Source organism: Fragaria vesca, linkage group LG2, assembly GCF_000184155.1.
Source record: "Fragaria vesca subsp. vesca linkage group LG2, FraVesHawaii_1.0, whole genome shotgun sequence".
NCBI lineage: Eukaryota > Viridiplantae > Streptophyta > Magnoliopsida > Rosales > Rosaceae > Fragaria > Fragaria vesca.
Window position 1 is genome coordinate 11,749,025 of NC_020492.1, and position 14,476 is coordinate 11,763,500.

At 36.1% G+C, this 14,476-nt stretch overlaps 2 protein-coding genes across 2 annotated transcripts in view; both read right to left on the reverse strand.

Annotated features, from left to right (window-relative positions):
* Positions 1 to 988: 988 nt before the first annotated feature.
* Positions 989 to 3,911, reverse strand: LOC101303079. The gene is made up of 6 exons (XM_004290267.1): positions 3,560 to 3,911; positions 3,066 to 3,319; positions 2,592 to 2,967; positions 2,032 to 2,108; positions 1,594 to 1,825; positions 989 to 1,332 (listed from the first exon to the last, which is right to left on the reverse strand). The coding sequence occupies exons 1-6, from the start codon at positions 3,771 to 3,773 to the stop codon at positions 1,226 to 1,228; spliced, it is 1,260 nt and encodes a 419-aa protein (XP_004290315.1). The 5' UTR covers positions 3,774 to 3,911; the 3' UTR covers positions 989 to 1,225.
* A 7,458-nt stretch (positions 3,912 to 11,369) lies between these two features.
* LOC101301921 (upstream activation factor subunit spp27-like) overlaps positions 11,370 to 14,476 on the reverse strand; it is a 6,667-nt gene continuing 3,560 nt past the window's right edge. Inside the window, exons 4-9 of the mRNA XM_004290263.1 lie at positions 14,233 to 14,383; positions 13,642 to 13,756; positions 13,343 to 13,514; positions 12,607 to 12,660; positions 12,379 to 12,455; positions 11,370 to 11,468 (exon numbers count right to left, since the gene is read on the reverse strand). Coding sequence (XP_004290311.1) covers positions 12,406 to 12,455; positions 12,607 to 12,660; positions 13,343 to 13,514; positions 13,642 to 13,756; positions 14,233 to 14,383 — 542 coding nt within the window. The 3' untranslated portion in view covers positions 11,370 to 11,468; positions 12,379 to 12,405. The remainder of the gene's footprint in view (positions 11,469 to 12,378; positions 12,456 to 12,606; positions 12,661 to 13,342; positions 13,515 to 13,641; positions 13,757 to 14,232; positions 14,384 to 14,476) is intronic.

A 14,476-nucleotide genomic window follows, 5' to 3' on the forward strand; every position in this document is an offset into this window, starting at 1 on the left:
GATATAGTACTTGCATACTTCGTTTACAGAATGAACCTTCTGTTATGATGGTTATACTAGCATACTATGACCTTCTATCATTCAAAGGGGAAAAAAGAAAAAGAATTGCTGAAAGAGGAAACAGAATTACTGAAAAAGGAAAGGCTAGGTGTAGGTTTATTTGAGTTCATTAAAATCTTCTTCTGCAATGTGAGCCTTCATCATTTCTGTTACCAATTATGTATTTGTAATTAGGACAAATGTCATAATCATCTTTTAGTTAGATTGTTCCTTTACCCTAATAAGTAATAACAGCTAAAAGTCTGTAATTGAGAACCCATACTTGGATACTTTTAGGTTGCCTGAATTTGGGAGAATAATGTCAACTTATTCCTTGTCTCTTGGTAAATAATAAATAAGAAACCATCATTGAACAAGATGGAAGATAATGACAAGAAGATAAGCATAATACAATATTTTTCTCTCCTAGATAAGTCCAGATCTTATTCTTTCATGTTGTACAATACAAATAAAACACTGTCAATCTGACATCCATATTTAAACATTGACATTTATTTTGGAATTCTTGAGCCAAAACATTGAATAGTGATTTCTATTTCAAGCATGTTTCTCCTTGTCCAAGCAATACAGTGTCTCTTTTCTTCACAAAATCCTGTTCATATCTGCACTCTTAATTCAATATCAGAACCCATTGAATTGGCTTCATTTGCAGTAAAGCATTTGAAGTTTCCCAAAGGATCTCAAATGGTTCAAGTTTAGGATCTAAATCACATTGTTCACTAAAGTCCTTATTGAACAATGTGATTTAGGATCTCATTTGATTTTCTCTTTCAAAATAAGACCATATTTTCATCATTCCTCTCAAGAAAATTATACAAAAGAGCTTTAGAACGTAAAGAGGGATGATCAGGCTGCAGGGTCAGTTTTTCAACAATATGCGAGGAAAATAGATCCCCAAGGGGTCCATCTAGATCAAATATGAGATCATGATTGAATTGTTCAACCTAAAATGCTACAAAGGGCTTGATATCCCAAAACAAAGAAACTCCATGGAAACTATGAACTTGCAGGTAAAATTGCCTTTGTTCTTTCCTTGGACTTCAAAACCCATAATAAAGAAATTCCATGGAAACTCTGAACTTGCAGGGAAAATTCTGCCTTTGTTCTTTCCTTGGACTTCAATACTCAAAGCATGATTGACTTGTTCCACCTGATGCTCAAAAGCTTATCCAAGAGACCTCCAATAGACTTCAGATATCATCTCAAAACAAATAGAGTCCATGAAAATTATGCCTTGAGATGTAGGAGAAATGGCATTGTTTCTTCCATGACCTGAGGATCGGTGAAACAACTTATACCAATTTTTCAGAGACAATAAAACTCACATTCAGGACATTAGGGAAGGAAAACTACTCCTGCAAAATTTGATAGCCGATGTTTTAGTCTCTCAATGCAACATCCTTCCCCTTTTTATGTATAATGTATTATTTCTCTCTTTATATTCATTAGCTCCCTCCCATGTATAATTTATATCTGCAAAATTGATGGTTGATAAACTCTATACATCATCTTTTCCAGGTTTGTGGATGTGACCTTTCCAGCTATAACTTTCAGATTTTGCATCATCCTCATCACTATCTTCATCATCACCACCATTTTCAGCTAACTGGAGAGGGCCTTGGGGTGAACCAGACTGAGAACTATTAGCCTTTGAGGAGTGATCATATTGATCTGGGGACGTCCACAAATCCCCCAAAACAACAACAGATTGATTGGCAGGGGCAGACTTGGCAGCTGGAACTCTTCTTGTATGAAGTCGATATTTCTACATTGACAAGAAAATTTGCTCAGTTTCCAACATTATATTCAATGTCAAGACTGATGATAGTCTTTATAAATTCCATCTATCATTCAAAAGGAGTCACTATTTATTAATGTGGTTCCTCAATAATCCAAGACTTCTAATTTGCTACTTTGTAAGTGTTTCACAATATCAAATTGAACCAAGAAAGGGGGAAATATGAAACCAACCTGCAAGTGACTCTTCACTTCATCATTCGTCAGGCCATCGACCTGCATAAGTTCTCTAATTTGTTTCGGAGTGGCAACTACAAAAAATCCAAAGCCACTTCAAGTTAGATACTACTCATGATGAGGGAGCACAGAGAGTATAATGATCCATCAGAATAGTGCAGGCAGAGAGTAAAATTGTCATTGGGCTAGGATATAAATGAATATAAGTTATGCAACAAGTGTATCTATACTAATATCTACATACGAAAGGACCTATATGGATGCCTAGCACAAACATTACTCTAAACACAAGAACCTCAAGTTCAATCATGGATATATTAGGTAGCCACAGAGAGAAAAATACAGCAACTCAAATGATACACCTCCATCTTCTGCATATCCAACCATTCAGTAATCCACAGTTCCATAAGAATTCAATCCAGGATACTAACCAGTAACCAAACGAAAAAACAACACAAAAGTGGAAATTCCTCCAATTTAAGTATCTAGAATCTAGAAAAATCAGACATTTTTTATACCTTAATTTACATAAACACTTAAAGTATAGTTTCACTAACCTTGTGAACCTCCAAGTTGCTGCAAAGCATTGACAAACCTCCGATGCAACTCTGGCGACCAGCACCTTCTCTGTTTCCGGGAAGTTGGCTGCTGCGGCGAAATCCTCATATTGGATTGAACATTGGCAGCAGAGAAGGAGACTGCCCTTCCACAAGTGGATCTTGAACCACTAGAAGCTGATTCTTCCTTTGGATTCTTGATTCCAGGGGTGAGCAGAGACAACCCATGAACTGCCAAATCCTCCTTATCTTCCTTCACAGCTGGGACAGAAAACGCAGGGTATGCCTTGAATGGCACAAACGCTCTTCCACCATTCCTATCTCTACATGTCTGAAATGGATCCTCATTTGCAACCCCATTTCTGGCTTCATTTCTCTGCCATGATTTACATATACAAGAGAAACTCATAAATATTTATCATCAGATTGTCTCGTTAAGAATCAAAGTTCAATCAACCATTTAGTCCTATTCACCTTAGAATCAATGTCAGAACCTTGTTTTCGATCACAAGGGAAATCACTAGTTGGATGATGATAATTATCGGTGTTCCAAAGCTGAACAGAGCTCATCCAATTCTTCTTATCCCTAGAGTCTTTTTCTTTCTTATGGTTATTGGGTTCTCCCGTCTTTTTATCACAATCTTTCTTCAATGGTATGAATTCTTCCAACACTGGTTGAACATTTGGCTTAGCACATTGCATTGCATCTTCCTTCAGAGCTTGAATCGCTGCAATCAACACCAAAACAAAACCCCATTCATCAACAAATGAAAACCAAAAACCCATTTGAAAAAGAAAAACAGAAAAAAGAAAAAACAAACATAAACCCATCTCCAGAATCGAAATGAATCTCATATTCACCAAACACCCATGAATCAAAAACCAAAACCCATCAAAAAAATCATTACTTTTCTTTGTTCAGAAGAAATGGGTGGAACGTTAAAAAAAGAAAACGAAGAAGAACCAACCATCATTCAAGAGGAACATGCAGAGAGGAAGCTCGCGCTTGAAGGCGTCGATCTTCCTCATCTCCTCCTCCAAACGCTTGACGAAATTGTCAAGCTTTGACAGCCTCTCCGTCACATTTCCGATCAAAGAAACCTCCTTGAGGAAATCAGTGATCGTTTTCGGAACAAAACTGGGTCTGAAATCCAAGCTCAGTTCAGGAGGAACCGAACCCATTGTTTTTTCCAAAACACAGAGATAGATACAGATTTAGATCCTTTGTTTTACGATATTGCGATATATCTCTACGCCTCTGTTTACGTTTGTGCTCTGGGTTTGTGTGTGTGGGATTCAATCAACTGAGAGGTGAAAAACGAGAATCAGAAATAGAGAAGGTGTATTTATATAGACAAGAGTGGGCTATATACAGTGAGTTTGGGGTATTTCGGAAATCAGAGGAAAAAAATGAAAAAGAAAAAAAAGGAATAAAATGGAAGGAAGGAGGAAGAAGATTCCAATGAGGGAGGGCAGGGCAAGAAAGCGTCGGCGATTTTTTTCTTTGTTTTAAAATTTCTGTATCGTGATGTCGCATATTTTATCTCTATTTTTTACCTTTTTTGAGTTAACTAGGATTTTGCTTGGCTCCGGTAATTAAAAATTTTACTGTCTAAAATAGTAAGTCATAAATACTCCTATCTAATTTTTGCCACAGAATCTACAAAAGCATATTGCAGATTGAGCAATTTAAGTTGTTTTTAATTCTTTGGTGATTGATTGGATTTTTTTTCAGATTTTTTCATTAATATCAGGTTATAGAAAATCTGATAGCCTTTTCAAATTCACATGAATCATCATTTTTTTTGTAACTTTTTTCATCTTTTCTTGGTGGAGCAAATTATGGGATTGATTTATCATGGTATCTAGAAACAACAAATAATACATGGACTTAAGTGCTACTAGCTAGGTAGTAGATACATGTATACATGGGATTTACAAACTACTTATTAAAACTACAAAAATAGTTTCGATGTTTTGCGATGGTGAAGCCTGAGGTTATGCGTAGCTGTTAGACTGAATCAAGATTTTGGATTTGTGAAACTTCGAATGAGAGAGGTACTAAACGTATGTCGATGATTTACTACAAGGTACCAAGGTGATACTTTTAGAATGTTGGGAACCAAAATGTTAAAAACCCAAAATTGAATGACTATGTATGATAATATCTCAAAATACTAATCTTCGACTGTGAGGGTGCCTTGCATGGCTGGAAACATGTGTATGTTTCGTTAGAGGCTTGAATTCGACTGAGTTAATACGCACCAGAATAGTTAGCAAGGTTTTTCAGCTACTTGACTAAGATCCATTGTCTTAGCATCAGTGAAGATCCAAAGTGCATGTCAAATATGTCGCCATCGCCTCAGTGATTGCTATTAATAAAACGATGTCAGTTTTCGTAAGAAAATTCTAAATCTATCCCCTATATATAGAGATGGAGAAAGCGTCGTCACAAAAAATATTTTCGAGTGCAATTTTTTTTACGTGATACAATCTAGTATAATAGATTGTCACAACTCAGAAGTCTTTGTCACATATATACTTGGTTGATTGTTTACTTATTAGTTGTGCTCAACTAGTCTTAAATTTATATCCAACGATGAAATAAGGAGGTAGTTATAATGAATTCATTAATTTATCTCATTGTTCTCCTTGTTGTTACTGGTACGTTTTATGTGCATGCTTATATGTATATGTCACATGTTAATTCTCATGTTTAGCTGACATTTAGTCAACCCCCGAATGATTTAATTACTAAATGCTTTATAAGAATACAGTTTTGTATGCATTTTGGAAAGTAAAAGAGAAGGCTAGACTAGCATAATGTTGTGTGATGTGAATGATCCAGAAGTGGAAGGGGCAGCTCCTTGAGTTGTTACCATAAACCACCTATATGGGAGGTGTGATTTAGCGCATGTGTTTGTTGACACCAGTACATCTCGGTAGTGTACGTATAACGACCGTAGTGAGTCATGTGGACCCATGAAGTAGATTTCAATCAAAATTGATATCTTAAAATTAATTTGCTAGATATTCTGAATGTCACACAATTGAATATCGGTAAGATTAAATTTCGAATTACCTTGCGGTTAAACTACCCTTGACCAACAAGCTAGTGTGCCCTAGTGACCTAACCACCGAGATCTCGATCATTGAGGAGGTGAGGAAGCAAATCAAGATCGATCTTCATCCTCAAAAGGTCGAGAAAGTGCAAGAGGCCTGACGCTCTGCGCAGACGACTAGCTAGGTTTTGCTTTCTTGTTTTCATCGTAACGTTGTTGTTTGAATGCATCAACGCCGTCTAGATATTAGCGGTAAAAGTGTGCTGAAGAAATCAAAATATATGTGCAGATTCTCAGTTGCATCCAACCGTTGAAGAACACATGAAATTATTAGAGGCTCTTGACAAAGAAGAAGAAGACTACTATAGAACATGTGATGGGTTGTTTAAGGACCCATCAATTCAGCAAAGGTGGCTAAACACGCTCGGAGATAAGGAATCTTGGGAAATTTGTTGGGGCCGAGTTTGATATTGCCAGAGATAAAATATATGGGGCTAATGTTGAGTGAAGAAGAAGATGCCCCTTTCAAGCAAAAAAAGACAGACTGTTACAGCCATTAGATTAGATTCCCCATTTCTTTACCTGCAGAGTTCCATAGAAATGAAGAATCTATCTCTGTTCTATATATTCTCTATTCTCTATTCTCTCTTGTGCTCCACCAAAATCACTTGCATTGTTTGTTTTCTAAGCGCTTTTAAACAAAGGAAGCTTGGATTGGAGGATCCGGCTCCAAGTTCTCGCATCTCCATTAGTCTTTGTCGGATGCTTGTAATCAAAGAATCTTTGTGTCTCTATTCCATTCCATTAAGTTTCTTTCTGTTACATGCATCCCCTCGCTCATTTGTTTAACTTATTTGGGTTTAGGTTTTAGACTTTAGTGTTCATCCATAAAGGCTATCTTTTGGGGAGATCAGAGCTTCTTTAATTTTCTTCCTTTTTCTTCTAATTTGCGCACAAGATGAGATTTTTGAGTTAGTTGTTACATGTTACATGACACGATTACGGCTTATATTGACCAAAAATAGATGATTTGCTAGCTCTCGACCAAGGTGGTCGTATCATTTTTTGATAACTCATATGAAATTTTTAATAACTCGTGTTGTTTTATGATAACTAATATTCATTGATTGGTAACTGAACACAACTGTACATTTTTCAAATGGCATTGCCCCTATAGAAAGCCTCCATTATCCTTCAAGCTTGTTCACAAAGGAAAACGATGTCATTAGGAAGAAAATGCTTTAAACATTTAGAAATGTTTGTTGTCCGATCGACCTCTTTTGTGTGCTCGAATACATTATAATGGGTCAAAGAGGCATAAGATTCTCCCAATCCTGGCCTAGCCTGCTTCTAATGTAAGTAATGATGGCATATATGGAACTGAAGGCAGGTCTTTGATCAATTCAAGAAAAAAGATAAACGAAACGCAAAGTTATTTAGACTCGATTATAATACAGAAAGATGTAGAAAATTATTGAGAGGCGGCATACATAGCTTGACCCCTCTTGAAAGCCAACCAATTTGTGGTATGGAGGAGGACCAAGAGCATATGATCCATCTCAAATTCTCAAATATTGAAAGGTTGGTACTCTCTGGAATCCAAGAAATGGGATCATCTGTACCACCCAACAATTTCGTACTTGTCGACCTCACCAGAATATATATATGCATGACTTTCACCCATTGCCATCAAACAAAGCAACCTGCAAAAACAATCATAAATTATTGCAAGTTCTAACCAATTGGATGCATAAATTAACAGAAACTAGACCCAAGTAGTGTTTTAATTTGTACGTTAAAACACTAAGTTTAAGATTCCTTTCCAGTGATTCTGCTTGAGAAAACATATCGAGGAATATCGATTTAGTGTTCATTTCAAAAATAAAAGAATAAAAAGTTAAGCCTACGAGTAATAAGTATGGCACTAAGAATTCAAGATAACTCTTAGGTTCATCCAAAGGGTAATGCAATGGAAATGGTACCATAAATGCTTCAGAATCTTACTCTTAGATATATGAGAGGTGAACCTCAAATTTTCATTCAACTATGTGGCTCATACGTACGTATCATATCAAAACAATGACAGCAATGACAAATCAGAGTTCACTAATTTTGAGCTTAAGTTGGCTCGCACACAACTCAGATTTTACAGTGAAAATAAAGAGGTGACCAAGCTAGCTTATTACTTGAAATGTGTTAATTAGTTGCGGATTCTTCCCAAAGGTACGTTTACATTGTGTTTGTTGAAACCAGAAGAGGCACGTTTTCAGCAAGCTAGAGATCGAGTTCTCTTGTTGACTAATTTAGCATGTTGAATCTGTCGGTACAAAATGGAATATTGTGCATTTGATTATAGAGAGCTAGGTAGGCATGCATATCATTACCTAATGCATTATTATTTAATTTGATAACTACAAATTTGTGAATTACTACCATATACTCATTTTACTTCCCTTCTTGCTTCCCTTTTTTTACATATGTATTTGTGGATTATAGAGAATATCAAGGAAACTAATTAAGGTTGATAATCTGAAGTACTACACAAAAATATAATAAAACGAACCGAATTAAACTGATAAAACCAATTTGTTATCTAAGTTTAACTTTTTCAGCTAGTTTATTTGACAAACACAATCAGATGATCACACGCGTATGTCAATATGATAAGTTGCATTTTGTATTTGCTATATGAGGTGGTGTAAGTGTCTTCATAGAATTTTCTCATGACATTTTATGATTATATATATAATTATTTGTCTATTTCATTTAAATATCGCACATCTTATGTGTATTATGAGTCTCAAACTTAAGATAATTAATTACTTATAAAGGCACACAATATTTAAGAAAACCATGCACCTTGCAAGATGTGTATAGCTAGCTCAAAATTTGTGCAAGATTCAGTGCATTGCATTAGCCAATATACCCTCTCACTTTCATAGATACTTACAAAGCAACTTGGGTCATCAATCAAAGAGCTAGCTAGAACAAACAACAAGATCGATACCTTACATTCTTTCTTTCTTTAATCAAAACACACCAATGGCTTCCAAAGAAGACACAATTACAGACACCGTCCTTATCACCCCCGAAACCCTAAGCGCATCTTTCACGTGATGACAAGCTCGTTTTCATGGCATTTCTGCGTTCTGGGTATCCTATTTATTTGGCTTCTATTCGATCTGTACCCCATTCCACATTTGGCCCCCTCTTGCATATATCTCAAAGATAATATGAGAATCTTTTTATGTATAATGCCGACGTCCAAGTTTTCACAGAGTTTTCGATTTCTTCTGTGAGGCAAATGAAGCTGCTTTTGTCATCTAGGGTTTTGGTGTCTTTGTCGACTTTTGGAGGGAGTTGTTGAATGGCATATATTATCACTGTTGTTCTTGCTAGGATTCCACTTATTCTGGGCCCTCTATCTTCTTGCTCGATCGATCAGATCAGTCTTTTCCTCTCCAACTGCATCATTATCATCATCCTCCTTTTTCTCCTTACCCCTTTTCGTGTAGATCTCACACTTTGAATTTCGACTCAAAAGAGTGAGATTAAGGGAAAAGCTATCCGTTCGCTATGGAGTTTATATATACGTTGGGATTCTATTAGGATCGATTAAGAAATCACAACTGCAACTTTAAGTATTCCTTACTGGAGAACACTGTTAATTTGTTACGTCCTCATCAGTGCGATCTTTATGAAACAATGATACTCGAGGAGTACTGTAGATCTGAAGTACTTCAAGAACATGTTTTTGACTATTGATTAGAGCTACGAACTTAGCTAGCTCTGGCTGAATTGAATTTAGGTCTTCATACTAAAACGTACTGAGCCCTAATTTTTCACAATATACCATATTATATATGTCTGATTAAGCAGTTTGATCTCTGTTGATGCGCATGACAAATATAATCGATGAAACTAGGTAGACACTTGACAATGTCAAGGTCATCAATTAATCGTGTTCATGCTCACACATAGTGCATGCCTTTGGCTTGCAGCTGCATGATCGAGGATCATAAATCAGTTTGGAGTTTGGACCACGATCAGATTCATGCTTTTCCTTTCCAACATATCCAATCACGTACACAAATCCTACTGTGCTTGCTGCTGCTGCAACAATCACTATTCTAAAAGTTGCTTTGGATTCATGCTCCACTTTCCTTGCAAACTAATAAGTTGCTGGAACACAATATATGGATCCCATGCCAACAAAAAGATATTTTCCACGATGCATAACATATTATACAAGACGATGAATTAGCTCTACATGCATATATATTTCTTTTCTTTTTTTCTTTTTTTTTGGAATAAGTTTCGTTATATCAAGCGTATATGGATTTTTAGAGTTTGTGAATACAAGCTATTTTCAACACTTACTGCTTTAACTTGATTGGCGCGTAAATGAAGTTCGTAAACAAGACTTAACAAGTCAATTTTTAATTTAATTTCCCAATATATTGTACAAGAGACGCTTAAACACTACTGCTTGTGTACTATGTACGTCTACGATATTATGAGGTGGTGGTGAGGGAGGAGGCGGTGGTGGTGGTCGAGGTGGGGGAGGAGATGAGGGAGGTAGCATCAAACGTGAAAATTATCATAAAAAATTTAATTTATTGTAAAAAATACGTAAACATAAAACAACACATGAACCCCTTCAATGATATACATATTTTTATCCTTTTAATGGTAAAAATATTTACGAGAAATCAAGGATACACTGAACGGCACTTAGGGTCCAGAAGGGGCCTTCGTTACGCACCACCATCTGCTTACACTTGTATGTTGTGCCTCTCTTCCTAGTTCCTTCACTCTGTATTTCATACATTTGTGTCCCCAGAGTCATCAGATATTATTACATAGCTTAATTAATGGGTGTCCAATATGTGAACTATTCAATGAGATTATGATATCACAATGCGCAGTACGTACTGTGTTTGTGTGCAACGTTCATGTACTTTCATTCTTGTTTATTGAAAATGTCACAAATTAGATTCAGATGCTTGAAAAATCTTTTCACGTGTAAACGGTTAAACATGTATAACTAATTAACGTGATATACAAGCTTAATATCGTCGTCAAGTCAATGATGCAGAAAATATCATGTCTTTCACATGCCCTTAAGACAAGGAGATATGTTTCTTTCCTATATCAAATGTTTTAAAAGCTTACCTGGACCTCGATGCAGTTATCTCATGCTTATTCCAAGGAAAATGCAGAATGCAATTCATCTCACTGATTAGCTATCACTTTTATTGGTATTCAGTCCAAAACCAGGTTGTGTTTTCTTGTCTCGGTTAGGTCCAGGAATGAGGGACTCAAATCATGGGTATGGTAAAACAGTACATGCTCAAGTTATAATCCCCATAGAATCAGCAAGGGTGATACTCTTGACTCCGGAAGACAAAGAAGACAAGGGTAAAGAACCATTATGCTTTAATGCTAAGCCGCTAAAACCTTTTGAAATGAAAAAGAGTAAACAGGATAAATGACACTGAAAAATCAGAGTTCAAAACTTGAGCAAATGAGAGCTGCAGAGTTCATCAAAATTTCTACTTTCATTTAGAAAGATGTTCAGAACATAGAGACTATAACTGCTACGGAGAGGGGTATTGAGTTGTCCAAAAATGCCCTTTTCACTTTGGGCCCAAAGTATTTACAACTCAGCATCGTTCTGTTCATTCCTGTCTTTGATGAAGCTGTCAAAAGCAGTTAAAAGCTTTGAGAGTTAGAGGCCAAAGAAGGTATCAACTTCCGAAGTCCTTAGCACCTCATCGCAAATGATTCTCATTCTCTTCTTATCTGATAGATCCTTCAGGAGAAAGAAATGGCAATAAAACCGGGTTAGCCTGGTTAAAAAGAAAGAGCCAAGATGGTTAGCCAGCGGCATTCAGCAGACAGAACCAATGGATACTTTGCTCAGGATTCTTTTTTACTTCAGAACGGACGGGTGAATGGCACCCTTTACCAAATAGCGAATTATGATTATATGATAACATATAAGAATAGGTGTAAAACCTTAATACAACTATCAGACAAGATCACCTATCCAGGAAAGATAAATTTACAACCATGTCGACAAATGGATACGTGAATTTACGGTTTGATTTTCAGGGGAATCAGTACATGAAACAGGGTGGGATGATGAGTAATATGACTCATTAAGCTCTAGAGATTAACTTCTAATTGGATTTTCCAATCCCTAGCTCCTCATGTTTATCAGCCTAATTTGCATGCACAACCTTCATTCACTAGATTTCACTACCCTATCTCAAGAAAAAAAAATATATCTTTCAAAGAAGCAGAAGTGTTTCTATGTCGATGTCATGAGCTATTATCCATGAAAAAAAACAGAACAACATAAGAAAATATTAGGATTGACAAGAGAAGGTAAAGTACATGCAGATAAACATGTTGCAGACAAATGTATGACAAAACATTCCATTACAGGCTCCATATTAAATGATCTCTAACCTATCAAGAAATAGGTAGCAGGAAAAATAGGCTCGTCTTTGTGCCATCAAGGAACTCCAGAGCAAAATAAGATACTGAGAATGAAACTCTGTGAATTTACAATTACCAAATAATTGTGGGGTGGAGGTTAATTTGCTCATCAATTGGATTTCCATTTATTAAGGTTATATTTGAAGTGAGGACATTCATATCACCAAATAGCATGATCTCGTGAGAGCATAGACATTAAAAGAACCGCATTGTCATACCTGCAGATCATTTTGTTTTAAGTACTTTCAGTCTCCATTCTTCTGCCGTTTTTCGTTGTGGTCAGCTTCATCCGAATCTGGATGTTGAATTGATGCTAATACTATGTTATTAACACAAGTTGATAACTGAAAAACTTTGGTTCATTTCTTGCTATCTTGTTTGCAAACATTATGCTAGCACCAAGCAAGCATGATTTGATGTTCTAAAGACAAATTCACGTATCTTACCTTCTTGCTCATGTTCAGACTGCTTCTCTGTTTGTGAAGCGTTCTCTAGAGCTGCTGCATCACAAGTGACACAATTCACTACTTGAGTAAATTTAAAAATGAGCAAGCTATCACTTACAGCACAATATATAGCAGGGTATACACTTCAATGACCAGGTAAAACCCTGTAAGAAGTGTCCTTCAGAAAGGCACCACATTTTTCGTTTAACATATAAACTACCTGAGAGCAACCCCTACAGATAAATGCTCCCTTCTAGAGCATGTCAAGTTCTCATGTTGATTGTGATTGTTGGAGATGAAGTAAATGTGTATGGGAATAGGTAAATCTATGCCAGGTTCCATCCAACAAATGGTCTAGAGAAAGCACAATATTACGTTATTCCTTCCCTCTTGAAAAAAAAAAAAAAAAAAAACAAAAGCACCCAATACATTGTTCAAGAATGCTCAACTCAGTCTAAAATATCAGCATTGCACTTTAGGTTCACTTCCAAATTTCATATAAATCTGCTGGATATATATTGAAATAAACAAAAAAATTTGACTAATCTTCTCGAATATGATCTGTGAAAATCTATAGTTAAGGTGTCTTGGACATGATCACTAATAGCCAGGAATTGACACAAGGAACTAGAATCCTGAGCATAATTAGAATGAAATGAAACTGCTATAGTAGAACAAACTCCAACATACAATCACACAAAGAATAATAACATCAAAACTGGTTTCTATTACATACCTTCCTGATTTAAAGGCAATATGTGCTTGGACAGAGCTTTGTTCATTTGAAACATATCGATAGAATCGACATCAAATAGGGTGCGGAATAGCTCATCACATATTATAACTCTCCTATTATTGGGATCTTGCAAATTGTTCTCCCGGATATAATTCCAAAGCCTCTTGACAACCTAATCAGGAAAAGAAGAGGTTGGTAGAGGGATGAGTTGTCATGTTACGTTAAGTGTTTGCACCTTTTCATCCATGATTTTTCCTCTCCTAAGATGGCATGAAAACTATTTGATTATAATGCAATACCTCTGTTCTAGCCAATTCTGACGCTCCAGTGAATTTCTGAAGTTCTGGAGAAAGGCTCGATAATTTGGTAAAGCCACCTCCCCTTTTCTTGACTTCTTTATCCACTTTGGCAGACCTACTTGATAAGATAATACATGAGAAAAGACCAGCCAACTGCAAACCGGGGTAAAACCACCCTATAGACATTGATGATCATATGAATATAGAACCGATTCCTATCTAATGTGACCCACACATATCCATTACAGAAACAGCAGAAAAGGCTGTAACTTGTTTTAAGCAAGTAAAGAATCTGAAACTTAAATTCATATGCTACTCAAATTCAAATTATCACAAAACAACTCTACGAGTGCAATCTCCTGAGCAATTAAATAATATGATACTAAACTGTTGTTTGATTATAGTAACAATTTTGAGTCCCATCCACTGAATCAATAAAGACGAACTTGTTATTAAATCTCTAGGACTTCCAAATCGAAGACTAACTTTTCACCTGTTTAATAAAAAATATATAAAATAGATGATACAGAACGAGAAGGTCAAATGCATGAAAATCACCACCATGACAGGAAAAATGTTATTCAAACTAACCTTCGTTTCTTGGTCTGTTTACAATTGCTGCCTTTTTCTTTCTCCACATCTTCTTCTTCTTCTTCAACCTCTTGCTCATCTACATTACTTACATCTCCTTCAGAGAGAGAGTGATCACTGTCTTCCTCTTTCTTTGTTTTCTTTACAGGTCCTAAGAGGTAATCATGGTATGTTGTTAAACTCTCAAACATATACTAGGTAATGAAACATCAGTGTGACAGTATACAAGGTAAACAATAGGAGC

What these genes read in the sequence shown, in the direction of transcription:
- LOC101303079 (XM_004290267.1), bottom strand. Translation starts at nt 3,773, where the DNA reads ATGGGTTCGGTTCCTCCTGAACTGAGCTTGGATTTCAGACCCAGTTTT. An exon ending in CATGTTCCTCTTGAATGATG is followed by an intron (nt 3,320 to 3,559) that starts GTTGGTTCTTCT and finishes TGTTGATTGCAG; the next exon opens with CGATTCAAGCTCTGAAGGAA. An exon ending in TGAAAGTTATAGCTGGAAAG is followed by an intron (nt 1,333 to 1,593) that starts GTCACATCCACA and finishes ACCGATCCTCAG; the next exon opens with GTCATGGAAGAAACAATGCC.